At 37.9% G+C, this 27,744-nt stretch overlaps 1 protein-coding gene across 2 annotated transcripts in view; it reads left to right on the top strand.

The window, feature by feature from the left end:
• Otc (ornithine transcarbamylase) overlaps positions 1–27,744 on the top strand; it is a 106,433-nt gene that overhangs the window by 612 nt on the left and 78,077 nt on the right. The window contains exon 2 of one of the 2 annotated variants that reach the window (XM_028881424.2): positions 14,973–15,096. In XM_028881424.2, the coding sequence (XP_028737257.1) occupies positions 15,059–15,096 (38 nt within the window). In that variant the 5' untranslated portion in view covers positions 14,973–15,058. Of the gene's footprint in view, positions 1–14,972; positions 15,097–18,915; positions 19,040–27,744 lie in introns of those variants that run through there. The other variant, XM_037199304.1, reaches the window with a different exon arrangement.

The following is a 27,744-nucleotide window of genomic DNA, read 5'->3' as shown; positions in this document are numbered from 1 at the left end:
GCAGACTTATGCTGATTATACATGGGAAGGGAGCAGCCCAGTTAAGGTAGTCAATCCTGAGGTCTGAACAGTCTGCCTGGGTCTCCTATAGAAGGAAAAGGCCAAGATATATAAAATTCCCTCTGAAATATTATATTTTTCTGGCTAAACCCTGGTTTTCCATACATAACACTTGGCCACGATAAAATACATAGGCAAAAAAAAAATCTTCCAGGATGAGAAAATTTATATACCTGTGGTGGTTTGGTCTTAATAAGCACAACTGGATTTAAAGCTCCCTAGATTACTTTAGAGAGTATTGCCTACACTTACTCAGGGAATTTTTATTAAAATGGGAAGAAGGAATCAAATCCAATCATTTGTATACAAACTAAAATTTCGAGAGATGTGCTAATAGCAAGCTGAACAAGGAGCTCCAACCTGGAGCAGGAGTTTAAGAAACACAAAAGCTTGTCAAATGAGAACATGGTAAGTGTAAGAACTGAAGAAAAAGAAACTGAAAGGGATTAGAGCACTCTGGACATAACTAATTGTATGCAAAGACTCGTGGGGAGTTTGCTTCTTTCCTGGACCTTGATGAGGCTGACTCTAGGTGAGATGGCAGAGTTTGGGGCATGTTGCAGAATCTGAATTTTTATCCTAAAGTCCATGGGAAATCATGGAGGACTTTTAAGCAGTGGAGTGATAGGAGAGGATCAGTTAAGTATTAGCTTGAAGTCATTCTGCCTGCCCTGGCTGCTTTTCTGACAGGAAATTTGAGCAGTGAGAGAGAATTGAAAGATTATTACAGGTATTTAGGTACAAAAGTGGTCAGGCAGTTTGGAGTCCAGTGTTTGGGCACATGGGAAATGGTGTCTGATTGTGAAGACCTGGAAAATGCTGAACTATTAAATAACTTACATCACCACCAACAAAAAAAAAAGGTAGCTTAATTAATTTTGAGGAGGACCTCATGTTATTTAAAGGCTCATAATAATCAAGATGAGAAAAAATAAGAATATTTAGAGACTTATTTTGCTTATAATGTGATTTCATTTGCTTTTTAAACTAAATTTCAGAGTATAATAAAGTAAAAGTTGGACTGAGCACTTCCATTCTGGGTTTCAACATCAGTAACCAGGACAAGGTGGTACCATTTACAGAGATGGGAAGGACCAGAGGAGGTGAGAGTTAGGCCGATGAGGGAATGGAGAAGACAGTGAGCTCAGCCCTTGAACACATAGGGCAGCACAGTGGAGGTGACGAGCTGAGCAAGCAGTTGATGAGCACAAGTTCCAGGTGAAGCCACACATTTATGGAATGCCTGTATAAACATGATCATGACAGTCTAGGGAACAGGAGAAAGAATGAAAGGGAAAGGCAAATGAAACTAAGATGGATCATGAAGACTGTCAAAGTATAATGTTGCAGAAACATAGTAACTAGAGAGAGAGCCTGCAGAATAATGTTGCAACAAAGAGAGTATAGTCAAATTGTTCACATAATGTGGACATATGAAATGAGGTGAAACCTAAGTATATTCTGAATTCAGCAATATGGTGATTATTACCTCTATTGAAAGAGCAGTTTGGTGGGGGGCAATGGAAGAAGAAACAATTTTGGAGTAAGAAGTAGGAGACACTAAGGGAAAAGCATGAACTGGAGCAACAGCATTAGAAACAGTGAGTGCAGAGGAATAGAGGGAGGGAGGAAACAGCATTTGAACAGGGAAGTGAAGCTTTCCTCTCACAATATACTATTGATACTTGTGATTCATCTATGTATTTATAGAGATTTTATCTATATACTATACTATACACATAAACATACACACATACACACACATATAGAAAATCTAGAGCATATATATAATATAATATTATATTATATAATATATATAATCTACCACACACACATATATAGCTCTGACAGTGCCTTAGATCATAAATATTCTATATTATCTGTTAATACTATCTATCTATCTCAGAAAATCCCTTAGAGATATTAGGCAATGAATGTCAAACTCATACCTTAGTGCCGGGAATCAAGTAGCACTTAGTACTGTTAGCTATTAGTAACAAGACAAAGTTGGCTATGGTCACTGAAACCCCAGGCTATCTGTGCCACTTACATCTCAGTGACAGCACAACTTTCATTTTTCTTCCTACTACACACCCAGCGTGGCTCAATGGCTACATGTGCTTCTCTTGGTCATGCAGAAGCCTGGGCCATTGATGGAGGTGTAACTGTGTTTTAGCTGCATTGTAAGTATGACCTCTTTGGTACCACATGAGAGCAAGAGAGTGGGGTTAGAAATACAGTGTTCAAGATCAGAAGAAGCAGGTTTCCCCAGTCTTCTGTGTACTCCAAGGGGACTAGAAAATAAGGGAGAACCATTGGCCATTTGACAAGCAACAAGGGCCTCTTCCTTGATCCCTTCAGTTATATTGCTTCAACCCATGACGTCATATCTCTCCTATTGGAGAGGGTAGAGTGTCCACGGCTTTCCAAACTGTGGTTTGTACCATCACATTGGCTCACGAAACTGAATGTGGAGGGTAACAAAATGCCAACAGTGAAAGGTTTTTAATGATCAAAAGATAGTTCCAACTCAAATGTCTAATGAGCTGAGGTGTGTCTGGCAGCAGTCTCCTGTGACTTCACCACAGCCTTGCTCCTAAACACAGGACCTGTATACTTCTCACTGTGTGTGCCAACAAACTGCCTGAGATGCCTCAGCCCGGACTGGAGGCTACTGTATGTGATGAACTGCAGTGTTTTATTGTACATACAGAAACAAGATGCATTCATTACTGGAAAAATCATCTTTTTAATATTTTGTTAGTGTCATTCCTCAGCACATAAGCATCAAATTAGTAAATATTTGGATAGTATTGCATTAGAATATTTGGTTTTAAAAATCACTATTTGAATTGCTGGCTGGAATTTTATTTTTTAAAAAACAATTAAACAAATTTTGGCTTGGGATTAGGATAGAGTGTCTAAGAATTTTTCAAATGGTCTTAAGATATTTCTACCATATTGAATTGTATATTTATGCAAGACAGCATTCTTGGCATTGGTGAATCTAAAATTAAAACATTGATTAATTTTTAAAAAGATGCTATGTTCTGAAGTATGAAATATTAGGTCAAAATGGAATTCTTTATGTAAAAATAAACAAGCACAGCCATCTTATTAGTATGAAAAATTGCTTTCATCTTCAATAAATTGTAAAATGTTATGCATATCAAAAATCATCCTAAAATGACTTTCTTTGTGATCTATTTTCAGGAAACCATTGACTTGTATACCTATTTTACCTACCTACAAACCCAGGGTCATGTAAAACTGTGTGGGGTGAAAAGGGGTCATAGGTGGAAAAGATTAAGACGCTCTGGTCTTAGTCATATCACTCATAAATGTAGTCATATCACTCACAAATGTAGTCATATTCCTTTTTGATGCCCTCTGTATATATGGCAAAAAAAAACTCAGATAATCCTCAGGAAGTTGTGTTGATTCACACCAGTTATCACACATCTGAAAAAAAAATGTACAACTCTTGGCTATTTACTGTCGTACTTCTAGCTGTGAGTAATTTCTGAAGACTTTTGTGTCTACTAAAAATAGAAGCATGTATGAACAAGGAAGACATTTGATGGACTGTGTTGCCTTGAGGAATTTCATTTCTTACTTTGCAGCATTAAATAAAACTTCCAAGGTTTGCACTTTGAGTCATATTACAGTACAGCTGTCGTCACTATTTCTCATTTTGCAGGAACATAAGTGGGCGTGTCTGTACTTTGTGAACTCCATTGTGGGATTCCATAAACAGGCAAATTCACATGATAGAGTCTAAGGATTTATTTGATATCTGAATTTTTAATAAGAAAATAAACTATAATAAGACAAAACAAAAAACTAATACATTGAAATTGAACAAAACCAACAAACAGAAGGAAAAGAGCCCAAGAGAAGGCACAAAAACTAGAGACCCACTTGTTCACATACTCAGGAATCCCATAAAACACTAAACTAGAAGCCATAATATATATGAAAATTACCTGTACAGGCCTGTGAATGCCCTCTCCATCTCTGCATATTGACATGTGATTTGATCATGTTACTTCAGAAAGCCTTGTTTTCTCTGTCTCCACGGGCTCTTTCTGTCTCCTCTTCTTCAGGGTTTCCTGAGCTCTGAAGGGGGCAATTTAATAGACACATCCCACTTAGGGCTGAATGTTCCAAAGTTTCTCACTCGCTGCATAATGTATTTGTTCTCATCTGCTGCAGGAGGAAGCTGCTCTGATGATGGCTGAACAAGGCACTGATCTATGAATATAACAAAATATTATTAGGAGTCATTTTATTACTATGTTTTAATTTCTTTTTCTTTTTTAGACAAGTATTATTTGGTTTTGCCCTGGGTCGCTGGTTTATCTAGTCTCAGGATCTTGGAAACACAGGAGTATCCAGTATGGGCTCCATCTTGTGGAGCGGGCCTTAAGTCAAATCCGATATTGGTTGGTGACTCCCACAAGCTTTGTGCCACCATTGCCCTAGCGTATCTTGCAGGCTGACACCATTGTAGATCAAAGGGTTTGTGGCTGGCCTGGTGTTTTTATTTCTCCTCTGAGAGCAGGGAGAGTTCCTCCCTGTACCAAAGACATTACAAAGTAGGGGCAAAGACTCTATGTAGGCACCAGCTAGACTTCTCCATGTTCGTTGTGGAGATGTCTTCATCAGCGTGGCCTTACTGCCCACTTGTGGAGAACAATCTGTAGTCTTGGCAACAGCCTACTTTGTTTGGGGGTTCCCATGTTAATTTGAGGTCAGTGATGGTGATAACTCCAGCAGTTTTTTTTTTTTTTTTTTTTTTTTTTATTTAGGATAGTTTTAGCTATCCTAGGTTTTCTGTGTTTCTATATGAAGCCAAAATTTGTCCTTTCAAGATCTGTGAAGAATTGTGTTAGAATTTTGTTGTTTGGGGGTTGCATTCAATCTGTAGACTGTTTTTGGTAGGATGGCCAGTTTTACCATATTAATCATATTAATAATATATATATATATATATATATATATATATATATCACCATAAAAATACTATATTGGGGGCTGGGGATTTAGCTCAGTGGTAGAGTGCTTGCCTAGCAAGCACAAGGCCCTGGATTCGGTCCTTAGCTCTGGACAAAAAAAAAAAAAAATACTATATTGATCCCATACTGATCCATGAACATGGGAGATCTTTCCATCTTCAAATATCTTCTTCAGTTTCTTCAATGTCTTAAATTTTTTTTATCATATAAGTCTTTCACTTGCTTAGTTAGAGTTACCCCACGATAGGTTATATTGTTTGTGGCTCTTTTGAAAGGTGTTGTTTCCTTGATTTCTTTCTCAGTCCATTGGTTATTTGTATATAGGAGGGCTACACGATTTTTTAAAGTTAATTTTATATCATCCATCAACTTCGCTGAAAGTGTTTACCAGCTGTAGGAGTTTTCTGGTGGAATTTTTAGGGTCACTTATGTATCATATCATTTACAAATACAGATACTTTGACTTCTTCCTTTCTAATTTGTACTTCAAGTATTATATGGAATAGATATGGAGAGAGTGAACAGCTTTGTCTTGTTCCTGATTTGAGTGGAATTGCTTTGGGTTTCTCTTCATTTAAGTTGATGCTGGCTATGGTCTTGCTGTAAACTGCCTTTTCTAAGTATGTCCCTTGTATCCCTAACCTCTCCAGGACTTTTATCATGAAGGGTTGTTGGATTTTTTATCAAAGGCCTTATCTGTATCTAATGAAATGAACATGTGGTTTTGTCTTTCAGTATGTTTATATGGTGAATTACATTTATATATTTATATATGTTGAACCAATCCTACATCTCTGAGATGAAGACTACTTGATCACAGTGGATGATCTTTTTGATGTGTTCTTGGATTCAGTTTTCAAGTATTTTACTGAGAAATTTTGCATCTGTATTCTTAAGGGAAAGTGGTCTATAATTCTTTTTCTTTGTTGGAGTATCAAAGTTTGAATATAGGGGTAACTGTGGCCTCATAAAACAAATTGGGCAATGTCCTTTCTGTTTATATTTTGTGGAATATTTCGAGGTGTGTTGGCCTTAACTCTTCATTGAAAGTCTGGTATAATTCTGCACTAACATCATCTGGCCCTGGGTTTTCCTGACTTTTAATGATTACTTCTATTTCACTAGGGGTTATAGGTCTGTTTATATTGCTCGTACAATCTTTATTTAACTTTGGTAAGTTGTATGTATCTAGAAATGTATCCATTTATTTTAGATTTTCCAATTTGTGGAGTACTACAGTATTTTAAAGAATGTCCTTAATATTCTCTGTATCTCCTCCATGTCTGTTCTTTTCCCCTTTTCCATCTCTATTTTTATTAATTTGGATATTCTCTCTCTGCTTTTTAGTTAACTTGGATAAGGATTTGTCATTCTTATTGATTTCCTTAAATAACCAAATCTCTGTTTCATTGATTCTTTGTTTTTTGTTTCTGTTTAATTGATTTCAGCCATAAATTTGATTATTTCTTGTCATCCAATCTTATTGGGTGTGATTTCTTCTTTTGGTTCTAGGACTTTCAGGTGTTCTGTTAAGTGGCTAGCATGAGATGTCTTCTATTTTTTATGTAGGAACTTAGTGTTATGAACCAGCTTCATTGTGTCACATAAGTGTGGGTGTATTCATTTTAATTCAATTCTAGGAAGTCTTTAATTTCTTATTTTCTATCTTGACCTATTTTTCATTCAGTTGTTCAGTTTCCATGAGTTTGTAAACTCTCTGTGTTTGTTAATATCCAGTTTTAATCAATGATGGTAAAATAAAATGTATGGTGTTGTTAAATTAGCTTGTATCTGTTGAGACGTGTTTTGTGTCTGAAAATGTGGTCAATTTTGGAGAAAGTTCTGTCAGGTGCTGAGAAGAAGGTGTATTCTTTTGTGTTTGGGTAAAATGTTCTCTGGATATCTGTTAGGTCTGTTTGGTTTATAATGTCTATTATCTCTAGAATTTCTCTGATTAGTTTTTGTTTAGATGATCAGTCCATTGGTAAGAGTGGGGTACTGAAGTCCCCCACAATATGTCTGTGAGGGTCAATATGTGATTTAAGCTGTAGTAGTGTTTCTTTTACAAACTTGAGTGCCCTTGTGTTTGGTGCATAAATGTTAAGAATTACAATGTCCTCTTGGTGGATTTTTCCTTTGATGAGTATATAGTGTCCTTCTGATTAGTTTTGGATTGAAGTCTATTTTGTCAGATATTAAAATGGCTATTTAGGTCTATTTACTTGAAATATCTTTTTCCAATCCTTTATCCTCAGGGAGCTGATGTTTATCTTTAATGTTAAGGTGTGTTTCTTGAATGCATCAGAAGGACAGATAGTGTTTTTGCATCCATATTGTAAGTCTTTGTCTTTGTCTTTTCATTGCGGAATTGAGACCACTGGTGTTGAGAGATTTCAATGAGCAGTGTTTGCTGATTCCTGTTGTTTTTCTGTTATGATGTTTTTGTTGTTGTTGTTGTCTCCCCCCTCTGTGTGTGTGTGTGTGTGTGTGTGTGTGTGTGTGTGTGTGTGTGTGTGTGTGTGTGTCCCCTCTTTTGGTTTGCTGGTCTGGAATTATTTATTCCTTGTGTTGTCGTGGGTGTAGTTAGCCTCTTTAGGTTGGAAGTTTCCTTCCAACAACTTCTGTAAGCCTGGATTTGTAGACAGATATTACTTCAATTTGTTTTTTCATTGAATGTCTTTTCTATTGTGATCAAAATTTTTGCTAGACATAATAATCTGGGATGGCATCCATGGTCCCTTAGAATCTGTAGAACATCTGCCCAGGCCATTCTGGCTTTTACAATCCCTGCTGAAAAGTCAGGTGTTATTATAATAGGTCTGGCTTTTATATATTGGTTGCTCTTTTTCCCTTGCAGTTTTTAAATATTCTTTTGTTGTTGTTTTGTATGTTTAGTGTTTTGATTATTATGTGCCAAGGGGACTTCCTTTTCTGACCTAGTCTATTTGGTATTCTGTATGCTTCTTGTACCTTGATAGGCATCTCCTCCTTTAGGTTAGGGAAATTTTCTTCTGATTTGTTGAAAATATTTTCTGTGACTTTGATATGAGTTTCTTCCTCTTCCTCTATTCCTATGCTTCTTAGATTTGATCTTTTCATGGTGTCTCATATTTCCTGCATGTTTTATGTGAGGATTTTTTAAGATTTAACATTTTCTTTGACTGAGGTACTCATTTCTTCTATCATGTCTTCAATGCCTGAGATTCTCTTGTATTATGTTGGTGAGGCTTGCCATCTGAGGCACGTGTTCAAGTTCCTAAATGTTTTATTTTTTTCTTTTTTTTTTCTTTTTGTTTATTTTCTGTTTCAAGTCTTAAACTGTTTTATTCATTTCCTCCCTCTGTGCTTTCATAGATTTCTTTAAGGGATTTATTCATTTCCTCTTTAAGGACCTCTATTATATTCTTAAAAACTATTTTAAGGTCTTTGTTTTTTTTTTTTTTTTTTTTTTTTTTTTTTTTTTTTGGTTTTACGAGACAGGATTTCTCTGTGTAGCTTTGCGCCTTTCCTGGAACTCGCTTTGGAGACCAGGCTGGCCTCGAACTCACAGAGATCCGCCTGGCTCTGCCTCCCGAGTGCTGGGATTAAAGGCATGCGCCACCACCGCCCGGCCAACGTCTTTGTTTTATGCTTCAGGCCTACTGTAGTAGGGCAGAGTGGATACATATTATTCTGGCTGTTATTGGTTACGTTTTTATGCTGGAGTCTAGGCATCTGAGATTGCTAGATTATAATTCTAGGTGCTGCTATCTGCTCTTATTGTTGGATGGATGTTTTATTCCTTGGTTTCTGTTGCTCCCTCTGGTTCTTAGGAAGATTTCATAGCCGTGTGTTGCCTTGTAGGAAATTCTTCTGGGATCCTGAGGGTTCTGGGTAAATATACTGGGAGCTATAAGGAATGTGGATGAGCTGGGAGAGTGGGAGGGGGCCTGAGGGGTTCCACAGGAGAGAGGAAAGCAAGGTGTTCCACAAGGAACTGCTTATTCTCTTGGGAATGCGAGTAGAGAGTAGTAGAGGCCACAACAGGCAGTCTGCTACAGAGCTGTGGTTGGGACTGAGGGATTGGATATGAAAGAGAAGCTTGCCTATCTGCCTATTTGCTAGCCGTCTTGCTTCTCTGGCAGGTTTGGCTGGTGGGTCCCCAGGGAATACCTGCCAGAGTTAGGGTTGGGATAAAGCAATGAGTTGGGGAAAGGTCTGTGTGATCCATTGAAGATGGATGGGGGAAGGGAGGCTGCAACACATTGTCTCCTAGAGAGCTGCGGATGAGACCAGAGGATTGGATTTGGAGGGGAGGAGGGAGAGGTGAAGACCTGCAGTCAGCCTCCCTGCTTCCCTGGCCATAGTCATTTCTGAAATTTTTAGCTGCACTCGTATCTGTGATCTGAGGACTTATAGGTCCCAAACTATGGAGTGTTGTTTGAAACTTAGATGGTCTTTAAATAAAAAAACCAGTACCAAATATTGGATGAAAACTGAAAGATCAGAGAAGCAGAGCAAGCCACAGCCACCATCTATTACCTCACCAACTCCAAGAATCCTCCAACTGAACTCCTCTGAGTCTTCACCGGAAATGGTCTCAGCTAAACTGCCTTAGTTCCTGTTTCCTCGTGCCTTAAATGCCTTTCTCCACCCTGCTGTCACTTCCTGGGATTAAAGGCGTGTGTGCTTCCCAGTACTGGGATTAAAGGTGTGTGCCACCACTGCCTGGCTCTGTTTCCAGTCGCCTTGAATTTATTGAGATCCAGAAGGATCTCTGCCTCCCAAGTGATAGGATTAAGGGTGTGTGTGCCACCACTGTCTGGCCTCTATGTCTATTCTAGTGGCTGGCTCTGTCCTCTGATCCTCAGACAAGTTTATTAGGGTACACAATCTATCACCACAATGGAGTTTCATTTGTGACAGAGATAAGTGCATGATGTCTTCAACAATAGGGACTTCCCCTTCTGTAATGCTTTATGAGTCTTATGAACAACCATGAACAACCACCCAAAAGAGGGCTTCTCATGTCTAATATTGGGGGTTTCATTAGGTGGTCTTTGGCTCTTTGAAGGAGCTTTGTCAGACCACATTTAAAATATATATGTATATTTATATACAGACTTAGCATGTGTTTTTTTAGGTAGATAGTGTGATTCCTTATGACTTTTTCAGACACCCTATTGTTATTTCCTCTCTTCCATCCTTTGTATTTATCTCTCTCTGCATCCCTAATTAGAGCCCCCTTTTCCTGTTTCCTCAGTGAAATCACTTGAATTCTGATATTCCCTTACTTTATTGCCCCCCCCCCCATCTCACTAGCTGGCAATGGTCCCTTTTTACTTCCCTGATTTCTGAAATTACTCTAGGATATGCACTTATTTCTGAGGATTTAGAGCTAGGGGCCTCAGATGAGAGAGAGAACATGTAACATTTGTCTGTCGGGATCTTGATTACCCCACTTGGTATGATCTTTTCTAGATTCATCCATTCACCTGCAAAGTTCATGGTTTCATTTTTCTTTATAAGTGAATGGTATTCCATAGTCTATATGTATTACATTTGCATTTTCCATTCATTGCTTGAAGGACTTGAAGTTGTTTCCATTTTTGAGCTATTGTGAATGCACAACAATGCACAGGGCTCAGCAAGAATCTGCAGGATAGGATGTCAAGTTCTTTTGGCATATACCGAAGTGTAGTTCAGCTGGGTCATATATATAGCAGCCTGATTTTTAGATGGGGAGCATTCTTCACACTGGTTTCCATAGCAGCCGCACTATTGTCATCTAAAGGATGATAGTTCCCTTTTCCTCTAGCATTTATTTTGTTGATCTCTGCCATTCTGGCTGGGGGAAAACAATCTCAGTGTTGTTTGGATTTACATTTTCCTTATTCCTGGGAACAAGGAGCACATGGGAGCTATTTCTTAGCCATCTTTTCCTTCTTTTGAGGATGCTATCTGAGTCCCAGGCCCATTTTTTTGAATGTGTAATTTTTTATTCTTTGACATTTTTCAAGTTCTTTGTATATTCTGGACATTAAATCATCTGTCAGATATATAACGACAGGGATTCTCTCCCATTCTGTGGGATTACTGTTCACCTGGTCGATTGGTTTTTTTTTTTTTTTTTTTTTTTTTTTTTTTTTTTTTAAGCAGTGAAAAAAGTTTTATAAACACTGACCCAAATTCCTCCTCTCTGAGGACTAGCTTTCATGGTATCAGAAGGAGCCATATAAGCTTCCAAAGGAGGCTGCGATGCTTATGAACCACAATGACCAACATGGCAACATAACTTCAGTACAGCAGTGGCACATATGCCAGTTCTCTAATTGGACTTAAGACCTGCTCAACATGCAGGAAGTCGTGTCTGGTACTGGAAACCTAGCCAACTACCCAGGGCTAGTGAGGCCATAAAAATTGGAGGAAAACTTACAGCCACTATTTTACTAAACCAGCATACTCCTTAACTATATTCGAAATATTTGTCCTTATACCCACAGATAAGTATAGTCCTCATCCCTCATCAAGAAAACTTCTTTTGCAACAGATGGAGACCATTATAGAAAACCATAACAAATCAAAATCCAGGGTTGTTGAACCAAGCCCAAATGGATACATCTACAATACAACTCCTGCACCTAAGGCTCAAGGAACATTTCGGAAGAGGGGGTAGAGAGACTGTAAGAGCTAGAGAAACAGGGAATTTGATGTGAGACTGTGTCTCCTAGGATTGTCAGAAGCCAACGTGCCTGCTTCAACATGATTGAAAAGGACAGCAGTAGACATGCCAAAGTGGATGGAGAAAGCTCAGGAAGCCTCACTCCTAGATAAAGAGCTACAGGAAATTAAGGAGTGTTTTAAGCAGAAGAAATCATCTTCCCCAGAGAAGACCACACCAATTGGTTACCTGAAAATATACACACAAGTAATATTATACAGACTGAGCCAGTTATAGTTAGGGATATATAGATATAAATATAACATGGTGTACATGACAACAATTAATGAAAAAAGAGGCCATGAATTGCAAGAAAGCAAGGAGAGATATATAGGAGGGTTTGGATGGACGATAGGGAAAGGGGAAATAATGTAATTATATTATAATCTCAAAATAAGTATTTTTTTTTAAAAGACAGAGAAAACAGTTAGGGTTTGGTGAGCTACCACACCAGAGGGAAAATCTTACACTTTTGTTTCTTTTCTATTAGATACAGTATTTATCCTTAATTTGAATATAAATCATGTAGTTATTTTTTAAAAATGCAGTAGGCTTAAGGAATCTTCAAGTTAAAGAAGTCCTTAGTTGCTACTTCTTGTTCATAGACCATACTTATCACGGGATGTGGAATGGCATACAAACTAGTTTATAGAAGCAAATACTTTTTTTTATAAATTGATTGTTCATATTAACAGAGAAAGGATCTAGTGTGAAGAATATGTGTAGGACATCAAAGGTCAATTGCAAAGAAGCAGGAAGGTAAGACATTTTTAAGTGGGTAAAGCATATTGCTTTCAGAGAGGTAAAAATCCAAATGACCAATAAAATCTTTAAAAAAAAACTGTTAAACTTTACTTGAAATAAGGGAAATGCAAAATAAATAATAACAAGAAAATTGTTAAATCCACAAAGTTGGCATTGAATATAACATAATAATACATACAACTTCATGTGCTTTTGAGAAGACATGTAGATAATAATCTTTGCTGGAGTGTTATTGGTGAAGTTAGTATAATCACATTGGAAAATAATTCACAGAACTAAGCAAAATTGAAAAGATAATTTGTGTACAAAGAGGCACAAATGAAAAGCCTCATCATGGTATTTATCCTAGTTAAAAAATGTAGAAATAACATTTTTCTAAGTGTCTTCCAAAGGCCCATGTGATAAGGCTTAGATGCCAACTTTCAATGCTACCAGGAGGTGGTGGAAACTTTAGGAGGTAAGACCTGGTGACATGAAGCTAGTTTATTTGGAATGTGACCTTGAAGGGTTCTTGGGTCTTTGTTCTCCTCCTGACTTCCTCTGGAGCAGTTTTCTCTGCCACATGCTCCCACTATGGTGGTAGGAAGCGCCATTCCCTGTCACAGGCGCACATGAAATAGAGTCAACCAGACATAGACCGAAACATCTGAAACTATAAGGGAAAACCAACATTCCCGCCGTGTAAACTTCTCATCTCAGCTGTTTTGTCACTAACACACATAACCAGTTTCTGCACCAGTAGAGGAAGATGGAGAGACTGTTTATTTCCATAGCAGAATAGTTAAAATGAATGAACTAGCTTACATCCATGAACAGGGAGCGTTCTCAAAAAATGCCATGTGAATAGAAACAAATATTAAGATGGCGTGCACTATATCATATATAAAAATTACCTAAGTGGCTAGAGGGATGACTCAGTGGTTAAGAGCACTTGCTGCTTTCCAGGAGGACCAGAGTTGTTTTAGTTAGTGTTACTATTGCTATGACCAAATATATAAAACGAGATAGGGAGTTTGTACAAAAAAATCCGAAAGTCGCCAGGTGTGGTGGCGCACGTCTTTAATCCCAGCACTCGGGAGGCAGAGGTAGGTGAATCTCTATGAGTTCAAAGACAGCCTTGTCTACAGAGTGAGTTACAAGACCGCCAGGGCTAGGTAGAGAGACCCTGTTTCTGCCGCCCCAGTGCTGGAATTAAATTAAATTGAAGGTGTGTGACACCACCGCTCAGCGAGATGCTAACTTTTAATGTGTGTATGTATTTAAGTAAGTAGTTGTGAAAGGGAGTATAGAATGTCATAATGAAACTTTATTCTTTGTAAGCAAATGATATTTGTAACAGTGTGTTCTTGAAAGTATATCATTGTTAGAATAAAATGAAACATGTCCAAATGACTTCAATAAAATAAGAAAACAATTCAGTTTCTCTTTCTTTGCTTTTTTTCTATTTTCTTTAATAGTAGGGATTGTGGTACAGGGAATGAAACCTAGGGCCTGGCATAGGCTGGAAAAATGCTGTGTCACTGAGCTGCTCTTCAGCCCTCATTTTGCTCTCCATTTGGGGCAGGGTCTCACCAGCTCAACTAGGCCGGCCTTGAATTTGTAGTCTCCATACCTCAGCCTCCCAAGTAGCTGAGATTATAGGCTTGCACCAGCTGGCATGACTTAATAAATATGTCCTAGGAACTATTAACTCACTTTATAGAGGTTAGTGATCTGTAGGTGATTCTATTAGAAAATATTGGGCCATGATTCAGTCCTTCCTAGTTTTATTAGACACGGATGACTGGACTTTTCCCATTATACCATGCATTAATAAAAGGGTAAGATTTTTGCAGTACCTTGAGAATTATCTTCTTACAGGCATAACTTACACATCCAAATGAGACATTTACTGTCTTTTAGCAGATCACTTAGCCTAGCGTTGCTTTGATTACTAAGAATTTTTTTGACTCTTTGTTTTAAACAGATGCTAGAACATAAGATATGTTCTGATACATTACAAAAAGCCACAGGTATAGAGAATACTCAGTCTACACATTTTTCTTTTCTTGTTTTTCTAAAAAGCAGATTTGATTAAAGTTTAGAAAACGAAGTTACTTTGAAGAATACTTTGAAGCTTAAGCTGATGAGTGCTTAGAACACCATCAAGAAGAAACAAATAATGATCACTGTGCTGGTTAGTTTTTTGGTCAGTTGACACAAGCTTGGGTCATCCAAGAAGAGGGAATCACAACAGGGAAAATACTTCCATCAGATTGGACTGCAGGCAAGATTGTGGGATGTTTTCTTGATTAGTGATTGATGTGGGAGGGCCCAGTCCCCTGTGGGTGGTGCCATCCCTAGGGAAATGGTCCTGGGTGTATAAGAAAGCAGGCTGAGCAAAAAGGAGCAGGTCAGTAATCCGAGTTCCTCCATGGTCTCTGTTTCAGTTCCTGCCCTGACTTCCCTCAGTGATGGACTGTGATAGGTATCTGTCAGCCAAGTAAACCCTTCTCTCCCCACGTTGCTTTTGATTATGGTGATTATCACAGCAATAGAAGGCAAACTACGATGGTAAGCATAACTAAATGTTTTATTGTTGGCTTTCTTCAACCAAGATAGAAAATAACCAAGATGTTATTTTCTGTTTTAGTAGCCCAGGCAGTTGTTTCTGTTCTCCCTCTCATTCTTGATCTGTTTCGTCTGGATTCTAACCTCTAACTTGCAGGATTGCGTGCTTTAAGACAAGAGGCTATGAATAAATTCTACAGGGCCTGCTTTCAGCAAGCTCTTTACATATTCCTTACCTTTTTGGCCTGGTTTCCCTTCCCTTCTTGTGTCTTGTAGCCTGTGCTTTTGAAATCGCATGGCTTGCACACACTCCCGTTCTCAAATGGAGGCAGCCCTGCAGTTAAACTTGGTGCATCTAGATGGAGCCAGATTAATAGCTTTCTCATGACAGCACAGCTTTTCTCTTTGACAGCAAAGAAAACTGGAGAGGAGGCATCTGGAAAAAACCTACATGCATTTTATGTTTTGAACAACACTATAGGAATTGGGAGGAAGAAATAATGGCGGTCAGACCCTTCAAAATGAATATCCCAACTGTTGACCAATTGTGTGTCTATGAATACAAACTCTTATATCAGCTACTAGTCATTGCCCTTTGTGACTGGAAATCAGGCTTTTAAGCTTTCTAAGTGTGTTTTGAACTATTTTCATCTGTGCCTTTGTGTGAGTAACATTTTTGTTAGCATATATTCAGTGAAATGATAGGTTTCTAAATGATGCTTTCATCCAAGTACATGTTATACTTTACCATATTCATACCCCATTATTTTTTCCTGTCCCCTTCCTCACTTATTGGTCATTAGTGGCTTTTGTACAACAGGGTCCCTCAAATACATTCAGTTTAATTTATAAGCATTGACTAAAATGTTCACCTTTCATGTCAATTCCGAGGTATTGTTCCTCCTTGGCCCTCTTTCTAGGATGCTAAGTCTGTTGTGTTTCCGTATGAGAACATTAACCAGAAAGGGTGCACTTGCGTATCTGTCCACCAAGTTTCCAACTCACAGAGAGCAGTCTATTATTAAGATAATCTGAGAAGAATTTACTTAGACATAATGAATTCTAAAGGTGGTTAGAAAGAATGGTACAAGTACTCATCAGTGGGGCTGTTAATATCATGTAGCCAATGCAAAGAAGGAATAGAGCATTTGGTAGAACCTGAAAGGACAGAACCAGACTGGTGCCCCCTTGAGAAAAACTGCATTTCTATCGAGAATAAGCCAAACCAAGGTGTCAACATATGAGTGAAAGAATGAGTTAGAATATGTAACTTCACTCTATTCACTCCATTCTCCCTGTACGACTCCAGTGGCCAACCCCAGGCAGAAGCTGGAAGACATGATAATTCCTTGATATAGCCCATGTTCATGGGCTTCGTAGGCAGTAAACCTACCACTTGAAGCTATCAGCTGATACACAGACCAAATGAGAAGGTGGGGCTCAGAAAAAGAAATGACAGGGATCTAGAAAGACCAAACTGGGTAGGACGTCAGTGCCAGGCATACTGATAATTTCATTGTCCCTTTATCATTTGGTCACATTCTCAAGAGCAGAGCCCTGAGTGAAAACATGCATTCGGGTGAGGAATAGACAATATCAACCACCTTAAACTTCCCTGGTTTGAATACTCATATTCATATTTAAATCTTATATAATTGGAGATTTCTAGATATTAAAAAAAGAGTTCAGGACTGGGGCTACAACTCAGTGGTAAAGTGCTTCTTAAGTATGCACCAAGTACCAGGTTCAATCCTCAGTGCAAGTAAATAAATAAAGTTCAGAACAATATTCTGTCCCTTCTTTAAAAAAGAGGTCTTCACTACTAAATGGCCTCCTACATCCTTATTAATCTGCAACAGTAAGACAATAGAGAATACAGAGTGCCTGGTTTTGTATTTGCAGTTTCAAATTGTCTCTCTCATTTCCTTCCTTCCTCCATTTCCTGTTCTCAAGAATGCCCCTTCCACCTTTATCATTCTAGATCTTTATACAATAAGGCAGGGCTAAGTTACACATCTAGTTAGGAATTCAAATCTTGGGCAACTGACATACATACATGAGGTCACTCAACACTTGGGACTACTGATTTCTCAACTTCAATGAACACACGTGACTTTCAATATAATCTTGGGTTTCTTTTAGCCACCATTTACATAGACATTTATAAAACGTTTATAGCCTTAAATTGCAATGTAACATTTTTAAGAGTCAGAGTGGTTTATTTGGGAAATATATAGGAGTAGTAAGACAGACAGACAGACTTACAATTCCTCCGCATGCTGTGTCTTCTAGTGTACATTCACAGGACCATCAATGGTCTTACCTTATGAAAAGTTTGTTCACATTTTTTTCAAAGCCTTTTTGCCCCAAGCCCTTAATTTTATTCCTTCCATGTTCTCCCTTCTCTGGAACTATTAACTGTTACTCATGAAGTTTATGGGTTAGTGCCTCAGATCTTCTCTCCCTCCAAGGAAAATGCTCCATGGGAAGTATTGTTCACTGGATCCTCTGCCTTATGCATACCTTGGTTTCAGGATAGCTGCCCAATCCACAAGGAATCTTGAGGTGTTCCATCCACACCCAATCTAAAATTATGTTTCTCAACCTTGGTTAACCATCCTCATACTCTTTCCCTATGTACACTTCCTAGGGTTTTACAAAATAAACTAGAAATCTAGAAATGTGTTGGCTTTCTCTGGCTTTTGACTTGGTTAACGTCACCTCCTCAGTGTCACGTTAAAAAGTGAAGTGGATGAAGAGAACGGGTTTCACGTGGTGGGGTAACTCCCTCAGGTGAACTAATATCTTCAATCAAGGTGACAACTGTTTCATCAGACAAGGTAGGAGAGATTTCTTAATCTGGCAAGGGAGATTCAGTGAGAATTAAGGATTCAGCCTTCATAGGGCCTTCTATATCCTCCCATATAGTTAGTTCTGTGTCAATTTCTCAGCTTTCAAACCAACCCAAATAATACCACAATGTGCACCTCTGAAACCTGTCAGGATTGGAATAGCACTAATATTACAATTCATCAACACACTGGATCAAAGTCTGAATTTATATTTGACCATCTCAGTTCTACTAAGGCATTTTTTTTATACTATTAAGCTATTTATTATAAAGAGCATCTCATTAGCTGTCATTGGATTAACTCCTCAGGCCCTTCATACTTTCTTTCTGAGTTAGATACATGGTGGGCATTGCAGGTGACTGTAGGCAATTGCTAAGCTAATTTGTTATTGTATTTCTAATGTTACTGCCTGTCAACCAATTCTGATTTTTATCAAGTTGTTCTGCAGCTTAGTTTACGACAGCAATTTCTGAACCACGGTTCTTGCAAAAAAAGGATTTAGTAAGAAAACATGAGATAACTCAGAATTAACAGACATTCTGGAGAGAAGTGCCTGGAGGAAGGTAGTAAACTGGGGCAGGAAGGCAAGAGCAACAGAAGACTGGGTCTGAATATGGTTGACGCCTTTGCATAGTATACAGGTATTGGTTTTGGTTGCCAAGGCAAGGCCAGGCTAAGAACTCAACATAATCAGCACTGTTTGTTGTTATGGATACTATAAATCTCATCTCTCCAGCATTTTTTCTTCAAAGTCCTATGTGGGAGCATCTTCTGGGTCCTCTGCACATAACCTGGCTTTATAGGTTATAGAGAGAAGCACAGTAAGGCACACAATGGGAACTGGATGTGAGGCTCTGATGCTGTGTATTAAAAACTCCTTTTATTTCTCAATCCATGGTGGAAGAGATTTTTACTAGGAACACCAAAGTTATTTTCTATTTCTTATTTCTCCCTACCTTTTAGACCCTGGAGAATGTCACTGTACTTTTCTAGTGTTCCTGGAGAAGAAAATTGGATTAAGACATTCAGGATATTGGATTAAGATATTCTGTCTAAAACACGATCTCCGACATCTCCTGACTGTAGTTTGGAAGGTACTATGCTCACATTAAGAATTTAAGAAATACACCATGTAAGATTTTCCCTTTTATTCAATGTGTTGTTTCAAATAATCGTGTTAAGCCAGTTCCTCATTGAATATGAGACTTTTACACATGCCAGATTCTATGTATTTATTGAATTTCTCTATAATATTAACTCCAGAAGCATTTTTCCTTCCTTGCTTCTTGACGTTTCTTATTGATTTTAGTAGTTTCCTTAATAACTTACCTCTTCTCTACTAATTTAAAATGCATATAAAAATCAAGGTGAATCTAGAGGAGGGCAATGATAAAGGAAGTTGATATTTTAGGAGGCCTTAAGGTCTTACCAAGGTTGAGGCAAGAGTTTTACTTTAAATCTCTTATCTATCTAATTATTTTACCACTTTGATTAAATAAAGGTAAAATTGGTATTGATGAAAAGAGAAAGCACAATCAGACAAGCAGATAAGCAAATAATTGAACACAAATAACTTTTAATTATACTTACTTAATAGAGTTAAGGAACCATGTCAGGTGCCAACATCACTTTAGCAAAACTAAGGGCACTGTCAGGATGAAAACAAGAAAGCAGCAGAATGTTCAAAAAATTTTGGTCAGTTTCAAATTTGTGAAATATTCTTCTGTGACTTTGGTTCCAGAGTATCCCTAAATCATGAGTGAAGGACATGTTAATGCCCTTCAAGGAAAACACATTTTTTTCATCCTTTCACATGCTGTGATCTTTTGTAGACTCCTATAAAAGTCCCCGGGTTCCTTCAAACACAAAATTGGATAGGCTTCCAGACAGTTTCATCTGGCAAGTTTAAAATGCTGCTCCACTTAGGATTCTAGTAGGACAGCTAGCAAATGGCTTTTGTTTTAAGTCAATCACACAGTTTCTTTTAAACTAAATAATGCACTTCCCCCTTTGTCCCGTTCCTAAACCAGATTGCCTGGATTAGTTATCCTTTCTCTCTGGGGTCCTGCTGCTATGATTCAAAGCACATAAGGGGAAAAAAAATGCATGGTAGCGACGTCTATCTTCACTTGTGATTTATTTACAATGTTACAGTGTATGAAACAATACAAATTTAACAGAAAATGAGCATGCAATTCAATTTTTAATCCTTTTTCCATTCCAGCATCACACGGCCCGATAAGCTCCTCTGCTAGACAGCAAGAGCAAGCAAGCCACAGTGCCACTCAACTGCATGATCACAAAGGGAAACAACCAGCTGTTTCCCGTGTACTCTGTTGCTAAGCTACGACTTTCCGTAGAGGAGGCATTTTGAATGCATAAGCTTATTTGGACATAACCCCCATTATAAGTTGAGGAACATTTGAAAACTAACCAATACATGCAAAAGAGATGTGAGCAGCACATTCATTAATTACAGAAAGGGACTCTGGGTTAGGTGACTCGGTGACATTATTGGGAATTGAAGGTGATCTTCACACATTACTTTAGAAAATGGCTGGATTGCTTTCATGTCTCTCGTTGCTTTGAATAAGCAGGCTTTAATTGTAAATTTTAACTGGAAGAGTAGGGTTGTGGCCATAGTCGTGAAGTGGTTTTGTGAGTCATTTTTATACTTCTACTTTTCACTGGCAGGCAAAAATTGCTCTTGGCATTATAGAGTGCTTTGTATTTTTGAGGCACTTCACAATCATTAATTACATTATCTCCTTTCTATCTCAAATGAGGTAGGTTGATTAGCATGACAAGGTTATGCAAAAACAATAAGAGATTAGAAACTCTCAATATTAGGCAGATGATGTACTGAAAGCAGCATTCTGTGTTTTCACACCATTTAAAGAGAAAAAGAAACCATGAGAAGACACCATTTCTCACCGAGACACATTGAGTTTGTTTATTTTTGATCTTTGATTAGTTTAGAGGTTGGACATTAGATTTAAAGTGACTTTTAAATGCAATCCCAAATAATAGATGAAAGAAAGGAGACACCAATACTTTTAGTACTAGGAAAATAACTAGGACTTGCCTACAAGTAGGACAGAGGTGGGCTCCCTATATACTTGTAGTAGTTATTTTCAGAAGCTGGTATTTATCAAGTGCTGAAATAGGTACTTTACTACAGCACTCTACAATCTACTATAATATTTAATCCTTATAACAATACTGCCAACAGAAATTGCTAGTGTCACCTCTTAATGGGGGAAGAAACTGAGACTTAGAAAGACTGAATAATTCATGTACAATAATATTCTCTCCAACCTATAACTGACTCCCAAACCATTGGATCAGTTCTCTTTATAATGATTTCCATGTGACCTGAATATTCCTTAATGGCAGTATACTAGGTAACAATCCAGGGTGACTGAATATCCATGAGCTACTTGATTCCCTGGAAGAAGCTTTTCAAACTGAACTCCACTGAAGAATTTTGAAGGAGGAAATCGGGGATAGTGAGCATACAAACCCAACGAACAAGCCTCAACAAAGTTCTATGCAAACTTTAATATTGGATACAAAAGATTTCATAAAGTTTATCTTCTAGATGTGTCTATGTCCCATTCTACAGGCAACAGAATTGTTACTAGTCAAACAGCCTTATGAAAAGATAGCTGGAACAAACCAATAGCTTAAGGGGAGGCAATGCCCTTGACTAGCAGATATGATCTAAGATAACCCAGAGAAGAGCAAGATGAATTTACAAGTAGGCTTTAAGACACAAGTATCAACCAGAAAGATGACTACAAGTTTCATGAAGGACTAGAATTGGGAAAGAGGGCATTCACCAAGCAATGACTTTTGAGGGTATTCAAGGACATGTGACCTAGGCTCCAAGAGAGAATACTGTCATGGAAATTATTACCCAGACAGTACTTTTCTACTAAGCCCTTGTCAATGGAAAACAATGCCAAGGTTCTCACAGGGCCTCCATTATCCTGGCTATGGAAGTGTCTGTTAGTCACTTAGATGTTTGATGAACTTTAAACCTTCGTGATTTCCCTGTTTGCTTAATGCCTGATAGCCTTCGGTGTGCTAATAAATCTCCTTTATGCACAGGTTGATCTCTGAACTTCAAAGGGGTGGGATAGGAATCAGCCTATGAGAGAGGAGATGGCTCTAGAATTCTGAGTGGGATCTTGAACAAACAAAAGGTATCTTTAAAAGAGAGTTGGCCCTGTGCATCTCATCTGCCTCAGACACAAACTTGGATTACTTATCATACTTAGTTGCCTCTTTCCAATCTCATAATTGTGCTATGCATTTCACAATCTTCTCTGTTTTGTTGAAATTTACCAGATCACAAAATGAAAAGCACTCGGCAACAGAGGAGATTTTTCTGTTGCTATCTAAACTCTGAAAAATTCTTAGCTCTGCTCAAAATCAAGAACTGCTAGAGTGAATGAGAAATGGAGAATGACTTCATTCACAAGAGAGGAGAAATCTTAGAATTCAATCCGGTAATTAGCATTTCCCACTGTTCAGAACATTGGTCTTCAAATGTCTCAATTGAAAGGGTATGGTGAGGAAGGGGGTGGAGATAATCTTTACTGATTTCACAGTTTTCCCTGGGGCCTGCCTGTTTGAACAAATATTTGGCAGTGACGTAGAAAGAAAACATCCCTGAGTCAATATTTTTAGTCAAAGTCCCATTACCATCTGTTAATTGAACAGTAATTTTCAGGTTTTCTATAAATCATGAGCTCCTTGGATGACATATTTATCCGTGGAAAGAAAAATATAGCCAGATGATAGGTAATTTGGTCTTTGTCACTATCTTGATTCAGTTTTATTTCCTATTGTTCTCATGCACATCCAAGCTGCATCCAGCTTATGAAGCACTGCCAAGACAGTAAGAATTACTAGATTCTCCAGCATGTCGATATAACCTAGGACATAAAGGGACCATAAGAGAAGGGAAATTGAACACCAATTTATGGTGGCAGGGCTCAACATAAACCTAAAACTTTAGATAAAACAACTAAGAATGGATCATGGATCTGAATTGAAAGTAAAATGTAAGACTGTAAAATCTTTAGAAGACAACAAAATAAGATGATAAACTGAACTTGAACAAATTACAATTTTTTGTTGTTTTATGAAAGGTACTGTCCTGAGAATTAAAATAATTAAAAGAATAAAAAAATAACATCCAGTAAAGGTCTTATACCAAGAAAACACACACACACACACACACACACACACACACACACACATGTATGTATGTATGTATGTATGTATGTATGTATGTATGTATGTATACTAAGAAAACAAGCAAGTCAGCTTTTGAAAGCAGGCAAAAAGATTTAACCTGTATTTCTCAAAAAGAGATACAGGGATGACAACTAATTACAGGAAAAAAATTCTTTACATTATTATCCTTTAGTGAAATGCAAAGTTATTATCATCAGTTAGGATGGTGATCATGAAAAAACACTGACAATACCAAATGCTGACATGGATGTGTAGCAACTAGACCTTTCTTGTATTTCTTATGATACTGTAAAATCATGCAGTTATCCTAGAAAACACTGACAGTTTCTTCAAAAGTTAAGCCCATAATCTACTGTGTAATGAAGCCATTCTTTTATAGGTGTTTGCCCTAGATAAATAATATTTATATTCTGACCAAAATCTATGCATAGATGTTTGCAGAAGATGTATTGACAAGCTCTCTGAACAAGAAATAACTGAAATGTTCCTTAATGGAAGAAATTGGGGAATAAACTTATATATCCACAGAGTGAGATACTGCTTCACAATAAAAAGGAACACAGTAGTGACAGCACAATAATATGGATAAAAGATAAATCTCAAAGACGTTATGGTGATTGAAAAAGGCAGTCTCAAAAGAGTATATACTGTATGGTTCGGTTTGTATAACATTATGGGAATAGCAAAACAATAGGGAAGAAAGAAAAGATTAATATCTCATGGCTTAGGAGAGAAGAGAATGTGATTACATGTTCACTTAAAAGGTAGTCTTTTGTCGTTAGAATATTCTGCACCTCAGTTGTAGTGGTGGTTATCCAGTCTGTACACTTCACACAATTATACACAGTAATATAGTGGGCATACTTCAAAAGTTTGCTCTCAAATTTAGGTAGGTCTTAAAAGTCATGTAAACACAGAACAAAGTTAAAGTTGTGATATACTAATTTACAATTTTTAATAAACAATAAAATATATCAGGCTGGAGATATGGTTCAGTGGTTAAGAATACACACTCCTCTTAAAAGGGACCCAAATTCGGTTCCCAGTGTTCATATGGGTCAGCTTACAATCTGTAACTGGATCCAGAAGATCCAACACTATCTTTCAACCTTCATAAGTGCCTGTATATGTGCTCATGCATGCACATGCACACACACACAACACATAATTAAAAATTAAGTCTTTAAAGATCAAATACATTAGTTTAAACAAAAATAAAATTGTATAAGTATTGTTTTCCATTTGCAAGTGAAGAAACGTACTTGTACAAGGTCATTCAATCAATAACTATGGATCTGAACCAGAATCCACACCTCTTGGAAGGATTTTGCTATTTCTGTGTTGTGATGTGAGAAATAAGCCTTCAAACACTAAGCTAATTTTATGTTGTTGGCATTTGACTACCAGTGCACAATCTTAAAAAATCCAAGTTCAGAATTCTTTAAATAGTAAAGACATTTATTATTTTATGTTGCAAGGGAGTTTGGTGGTAGAGAAGGTCATGAGGTTTGCTGGTGTTGAAATTTAATAAGGTCATGAATGACTAAGATTCATGCCCTCCTCCCGACACTGCCAATCACAGCCTCATTCTAAGGTTGCTTCCCCTCCTGTTTACACATCTCAGACAGCAAAACAAGCCCCTTTTGTTCAAATCCAGCTTAAGGTATATCACCCTCAACAATTTCACAAAACTTTTAAGATCTATTCATGTACTGTATGCAAATGCTGTGATTTCTAAGACTCTTTAAATATTTATTATATATGTATGTAGGGAGGTGTCTGTGTGAGTGTATGCCATGTGCATGTATGAGTGTGTGAGTGTATGAGTGAGTGAGTGTGTGTGTGTGTGTGTGTGTGTGTGTGTGTGTGTGTGTGTGTGTTCCTGCAGATGCCAGAAGAGGGTGTTGGATTTCCTGAAGCTGAACTTTGAGGCAGATCCATCTAAAGTGAGTTCTGGGAACTGAAATTTGGTCCTCTGGAAGAGCAGGCAATGTTCTTAACCACTGAGCCATCTGTCTAGCCCTGATTTCTAAAAATCATAAAGATTCCAGAGAACATGCTATAAAATTATTTATGCAATTAGTAACACTATCAAATGAATCAGAACTTACCACTACTGTAATGTAACTTATTTATACAGAGTTCAAATTTGTAATCTTTTAAAAATATGTATCTATTTTATTTTTATTTTATGTGTATAGATGTTTTGCCTGTAAGTACATCTGTATAGCATGTGCATTCCTGGTGCCCTTTGGTATCAGAAGAGGTGTTTAGGTCACCAGAAACTGGAGTTACAGATGGTTGTGAGCAATCATGTGGGTGCTGGGACCCGAACCTTTGTTCTCTAAAAGAGCAACAAGTGCACTTAACCACTGAAACATCTCTACAGGCAGCTCCCTCCTTTTAGCTACATCAGGTTATTAGATACTGTCTCATGTATGGCTAGCATACTAAACCTTCCCAAAGCACTAAAACTTGTCACAAAACAAACAAACAAACAAACAAACCAAACTTTAGATGCAGACTCTGAGAAGTTCATGTGACTGGGCCAAATTCACCAACTCTAGTAACTGAGCCAGAGGTCATATTTGATCTTCAACGTCATTCTCTTCATATTTTCTATCCCATTGATTCCCTTTGCAGTGCTTGGATTTCACTAGGGAAACACAATGGTGAATTCACAGAAATATTTCGGGTTCATACCTGAGGTTTATAAGGTGAACATGCCAGCAAAGTGAGCATTCTTTATATGCCTGGTGCTAATATTTGGGTATTTGTAATTTTAGATTCAAACATCATAGCACAGATATGAAATCTTCCCATCTCATTACCTTCTCAATATCCCTTCCCTCAATATCTGGTCAATTTTTCTCAAAGATGAGGTCTAGTCGCTAAATCTATATCTCATCCATCCTCTTGTTTTCTATTTCTTTTTACAGACCCTTCATATATTCACCTCCTTCTTACCCCACAATAACCTCTTTACTTTTTGCTTCTATTTTTCTCTTTATTGTATGTCTCAAAAGATTGATGTTTTCGATACACAATGAAGATAATGATGTATGTCTTCTCGTCTATCCCAGCTTTAAAACTTTAACAAACTTTCCTCGACTACAGATTAAATTTACTCTTCACGTGGTTTTGAAGGCCCCTGGAAACAAAGGGTGGGAACTGGCTGTAAGCAGCAGGGTACCACTGATGCCTGCTCAAAGCAGCTGGCAGGAAACCTTTTTCCACTCAGTTTTTTCAAACTCTGTAATTACTGAAGTCACATCCATAGCTTGAAGTTGGCTGTTATAAGAATATTCATATGACACAAAGAAGACAGTGGTATGAATCAGAATGTTTTGTTTTGGGAGAAGTAGTTATTTTAAGCATTTCCCAGCAGTTTCAAGCCAACTCACATTAACTTTGAGAATGAGTGTGGCAGGTATGGGAGACCAAGATGATGACACTGATAACCTCAACGTCAAAGATAGGACAGTTTCGACTCTAAACTTTAGAGAAAGGCAATAGAATCGGGGATTGAAATGGAGGAAGGGTGGAGTTAGGATAAGGTTGAATTCCGCAGACACCACGAGGGAGATCTGTCTTACTTAGGGTTTCTATTTCTATGGCGAAATACCGTAAGCAAAAGCAAGCTGGGGTGGGGGGCATGTTATTTGGCTTACACCTCCATATCATTGTTCATCACCGAAGGAAGTCAGGATAGCAACTCAAACAGGACAGGAACCTGGAGGCAGGAGCTGGTACAGAGGCCATGGAGGGGCGCTGCTTACTGGCTTGCTTCCCTTGGCTTGCTCAGCCTGCTTTCTTATAGAACCCAGGACCACCAGGCCAGGGATAGTACCACCCACAATGGGCTGGGCACTCCCCCATCAATCACTAATTAAGAAAATGCCCTTCAGCAGTGGTTCTCAACCTTCCTAATGCAGTTCTCATGTTGTGGTGACCCCCAAACCATAAAATTATTTTCATTGCTACTTCAAAGTAGTAATTTTGTTACTGTTATGAATTGTAATGTAAATATTTTTGAAGCTAGAGGTTTGTGAAGGGGCTGCAACCCAGAGGTTGAGAACCACTGCTCTACAGGCTTGCCTACAGCCCAATCTTATGGAGGCATTTCCTTAATTGAGGTTCCCTCCTGTCAGATGACTTTAGCTTGTGTCAAGTTGACATAAAATGACCAGCACAAATCTTAGAAAGCAGAAGCAGGATAGAGAGGAAAATGAGTCAGGAAAGCCACCAAGAGTAGGTATATTGGTGGCCAACTTGCCATGTACCATGAAGGAAATTAAATGAAATCCAGTGAACACTGTTAAGAGGCATGTATTGAACATACTTTACAGCTGTTCATACATGGGGCAGGGAGCAAAATGGGGTATTCATTCTCAAGCAGAAAGCTTGAACTATAAAGAGGATAATATTTGTGAGTGTGGTGAAGGGGACACTAGGAGATAGAAACAGGACACATACATCATGGTTTGATGTGCTTGATGGTGGCAGAGCTTCGTTTAAACACTCAGTGGCT

This window comes from Peromyscus leucopus, chromosome X (genome assembly GCF_004664715.2).
Source record: "Peromyscus leucopus breed LL Stock chromosome X, UCI_PerLeu_2.1, whole genome shotgun sequence".
NCBI classification, from domain to species: Eukaryota; Metazoa; Chordata; class Mammalia; order Rodentia; family Cricetidae; genus Peromyscus; species Peromyscus leucopus.
This window is presented reverse-complemented; position numbering and strand designations above follow the sequence as displayed.